The sequence below is a fragment of the Monoraphidium neglectum genome (assembly GCF_000611645.1).
Source record: "Monoraphidium neglectum strain SAG 48.87 unplaced genomic scaffold scaffold01807, whole genome shotgun sequence".
Lineage (NCBI taxonomy): Eukaryota > Viridiplantae > Chlorophyta > Chlorophyceae > Sphaeropleales > Selenastraceae > Monoraphidium > Monoraphidium neglectum.
Genome location: NW_014011821.1, coordinates 1,260 through 4,968, shown reverse-complemented (window position 1 = coordinate 4,968; position 3,709 = coordinate 1,260). Strand labels below are relative to the sequence as shown.

The 3,709-nt window shown below is 67.3% G+C and overlaps 1 protein-coding gene across 1 annotated transcript in view; it reads left to right on the top strand.

Annotated features, from left to right (window-relative positions):
• MNEG_9062 (hypothetical protein) overlaps positions 1-3,372 on the top strand; it is a gene marked incomplete at both ends in the record, with an annotated part of 7,916 nt that extends 4,544 nt beyond the window's left edge. Inside the window, 7 exons of the mRNA XM_014042466.1 lie at positions 374-423; positions 798-893; positions 1,251-1,303; positions 1,589-1,836; positions 2,198-2,357; positions 2,771-2,809; positions 3,104-3,372. Of these exons, the coding sequence (XP_013897920.1) occupies positions 374-423; positions 798-893; positions 1,251-1,303; positions 1,589-1,836; positions 2,198-2,357; positions 2,771-2,809; positions 3,104-3,372 (915 nt within the window). The remainder of the gene's footprint in view (positions 1-373; positions 424-797; positions 894-1,250; positions 1,304-1,588; positions 1,837-2,197; positions 2,358-2,770; positions 2,810-3,103) is intronic.
• Between the last annotated feature and the right edge of the window lie 337 nt (positions 3,373-3,709).

The window sequence follows — 3,709 nt, the reverse complement described above, 5'->3', positions numbered from 1 at the left end:
GGGGGGGGAGGGCGGTGCCACTGGGGGAGGGGGGGCCGATGGTGGCGTAAGCTGCGAGCGCGATTGGGAAGGGGGAGCTGCGGGCCGCGCCTGCTGCAGCATGGGCCGGCTTGGAGCGGCGCGTCTCATGGACACATGGACATACAGATATGTTTACATCAACATCACACATGTATGTACATGTGTGTACCGTATATGGACATACTTGCGCATGCACATACATATACGAGTGTATTGCAACTCATTTAGGCAGTGCGATGCTGCTTGTGGCAGCCTTCCTCATGACAGCGCCTCCCAGCAGTCGAGCGTATCACACCCATTACTCATCCGGCCCGCCAACCGCCGCCAACCGCCGCTGCCCGCGCCCGCCCAGATGGCGGACTTCAACCGGGACCTGGCAGCCAACCCGCAGCTTCTCGCCAGGTCCGCGGGGCCTGCTCAACGGGCGACCCGCTGCGGGGGCGCGGCGTGCGCCCCGTGCGCGCGCACCCGCCAAGCGATGCGCCCCCGCCGCGGCGTCGTGTGCGGGGGCGGCGCGCCGCGCGCCCGGGCGGCCCCGGCGGGGGCGGTTTGCGCCGTGTTGTGCGGCTGCATGGTTGGGTGCCACCCTTTTTGGTGCCAGTCCGATCTCACGGGATAACCCACATCCCTCATGCTCCTCGCACGCCCCAAGCCGTCCAAGCCGCCCCGTGATCCGCGTCCCCCCGGCTCAACGCCCCCGCCACTCGCCAACCCCCGCCCGAGCCCTTCATCTCAGGCTTTGAGCCCGCACCTCCCTGCCCTCGGCTGTCCTCCAGGTACCACGGCCCCACTGTGATGCACTACAGCCCGCCCTGCCAGGGCCTCTCCACCGCAAACAAAAAGGAGCGCCGCGCCGTCGGGCCCGAGTTTGGGTGAGGGATCGCAACCTCGCGACCTCAAACAGTGCACCCTCCGCACGAACACCCAACCTCGGGGCCCGCTTCCGGCCATCCGCGCCCCTCCTTTGCTTGCCTGAGGCCCGCTGTCCGCGCGCTTTGCAAGGTTACGTGCGCGGCGCGCCCCGCCGCAGCCTCGTTGCTGGGGCCCGCGGCGCCCGTGCTGCGGCGTGGCGGCCGGCAGTGCTCTTGTTTTCTCCCCGACCATCCGCATGACCGAGCTGCTCTACAGTGACATCACCCAACTGTTTTCACCCGCCCTGTTGCGCTTGTGGTGCAAACCCGGCCCCTGAACCCTCAACCTGAAACCCTCCTCCCTGCGCGCGGTGGCAGGCATGTGATACAGAATGTGCGGCTGCTGGAGCCCGAGTTTGTGACGCTCGAAGGTGGGTCCAACGCCGCGACCCGCGGGCCGCGAACACCGCGCCGCCGCGGTCGTCGTGGCCCCCGCCTGCTGATCAGCTGCGAAGGAGTTTCTGTTTGGGATGCATCCATCACCAGCAGCGGCCGCTCAGGCGGATCCATGTGCCGCACTGGTACACAAAGCGAGCCCCAAACGTCGGCTCCTGCGATGCCTCCCCGCCAACCGCGGCAAGCGGGCCCATCACTCACGCCCGGTCGCTGATGTGTGGATGACGTCACCATTGCCGCCACCCCCGCATCACCTGCAGAGGTGCCCCAGTTCCTCAGCGTGATGCTGCAAGCCCAGCCGCCCGGCGGCCACCCGCCCCCCGCGGCCGAGCGCCGCGGCAATGGCGCAGGCGGCGCGCCGCGCGCCGCGCCGCCGGCGCCGCCGACTCCGGCGGCGGTGCGGGAGCACCCGTGTCTGCCTGTGATGGCGGCACTGGTGGACACGGGCTACCAGGTGCGGCCGAGCCTGCTGCAGGCGCTGCACTACGGCCACGCCGCCGCCAGATGGGTGAGTCTGGTTTGACGCCGCAGCTCGAACCGGGGTTTTCAAAAACGAATCCGGGGTTGCGTCATTAAAGAAGCTGCTCACGTATGGATCAGGGGACTGAGAATGGTCTGGGATTTGAATGTTGCCCACAGGGGTCTTTCCAGGTTGCGGTTTGGTGCGTGGCGGGATGCAAGTGTCTGCTGAGTCAGCGCAGGCAGATAAGGCGCACCTGGCTAGCGGTGCCCAGGTGCTGCGGAGGGGGTCGCAAATTGACACACACAAACACATATACACAGACACACATCAACACACACACACATCAACACACACACACACACCCACACACAACAAAGCAAACACCTACGCGCAACCCCAACCGCAGCGCTGCGTGCTATTCGCCGCGAAAGCGAACCGAGAGCTGCCGCGCCCGCCGCCGCCGCGCTACCACGTGCCCAAGCTGCCCCAGCTCCCCGCCATCCACCGCGGCGCGCTGCTTACTGACATGGGCTGGGGCGGGCTGGCCTTCACTGAGGATGACACGGGTGAGGGGCGGCCCTGCCTGCATGGCTTTTGGGGGGGGGACGGCAGTGGGGGGCTTGGAGCGCCGTCCTGGACGCGCTGCTGTGCCTCGAGGGCGTTTAGTCACACGCGTGCACGCACACGCACAAACACACACGCGCACACACACGTACGTACGTGAACACACATATGCATGCGCTCACACAGGCACGCAAACACACGTGAACCAACCCACTCACATGTAAAAGATGCATGCATGCACGTGTGAGCTGTGCCTTTCTGGTCCCTTACGCGTATGCTGTCGCTCGTCAACTCGCACAAACCCCACAAAAGGGCCCTCTTTCACCCGTATGGCGCCTCCCTCACCCCCAACCCCCCAAACCCCACGACCCCCATGAACCCCTCCCCCACCCTCGCCCGCCATGTGCACCTGCAGCGCACCTGCCACTTCACCTGACGGCCCGCCAGGCGCTGGGTGAGCCATGGGCCGCCCTGTGGGGCGTGGGGAGTGCGCGCGGGGTTTTGACGGGGGGCTCGGAGGCCCGGGGGGCCGCGGCTCGAGCTCATGTGCAGCGGCCGCAGGGTCTGCTAGTTTACGTGCCGGCTCAGGGTATCATACCCTGGAAATGATCTTGGATGGCAACGGGTGCGCCTGTGCTTTCGGAGGGGGACATGCGATGCTGAATGGCACCCTTCTGCCCCTGAGGCTATCTTACGTGGCATGGTCTGTAATTCAAATCGGCCGCGGCGAATGGCCGCCTTTTCGCAGGGGACCTCCCCTCCCTAATGGCGGAGGAGCGCCAGAAGGCCCAGGAGAGGCAGGCAGCAGAGGCGCGGCGCAAGTCCGAGGCAGGCCCCGCGGCCGCGGGCGGCGGCGGCGGCGGCGGCGGGGGCCGCGGCGGCGAGTTTGGGACGCTGGTGCGGCCGGCGAGCCTGGTATATGATGCGTCAAAGGGGATGGCGCCCGCGGACGGCGGCGGCGCGTCGGCGTTCGCGGCGTGGCTGATGAGCGCCCGCCGCTACCCCGGGCAGACGTGAGCGTGAAGTTGAACTTGGGATCTAGGTTTCAGGGCCCAGGGTCGAGCCTCTGGGAAGAAAGGCCTTCCGAGCGACGGTCGCCTGGGAGCTGGGTTTAGTTGATGCCTGCGCTGCACAGCCGTTCCACGTGCGTGGGTGATTGGCGTTAGAGCGCGGAAAGGGCAGGAAGGGGGGAGGGTGAGGGGCGGTGTGTTGAGCACCGCGCCGGGAGGGGCCAGCCTGGCGGCCCTGTCGCCGCGTCGCTGCCGCTCCCCTCTGCGGGCAAAGCGGGGCTCGCCTGTGCCGCAGGCCGCTTGTTCGGTCAACGTGCCGCTCTCCAAACTCTCCTTGCCCGACC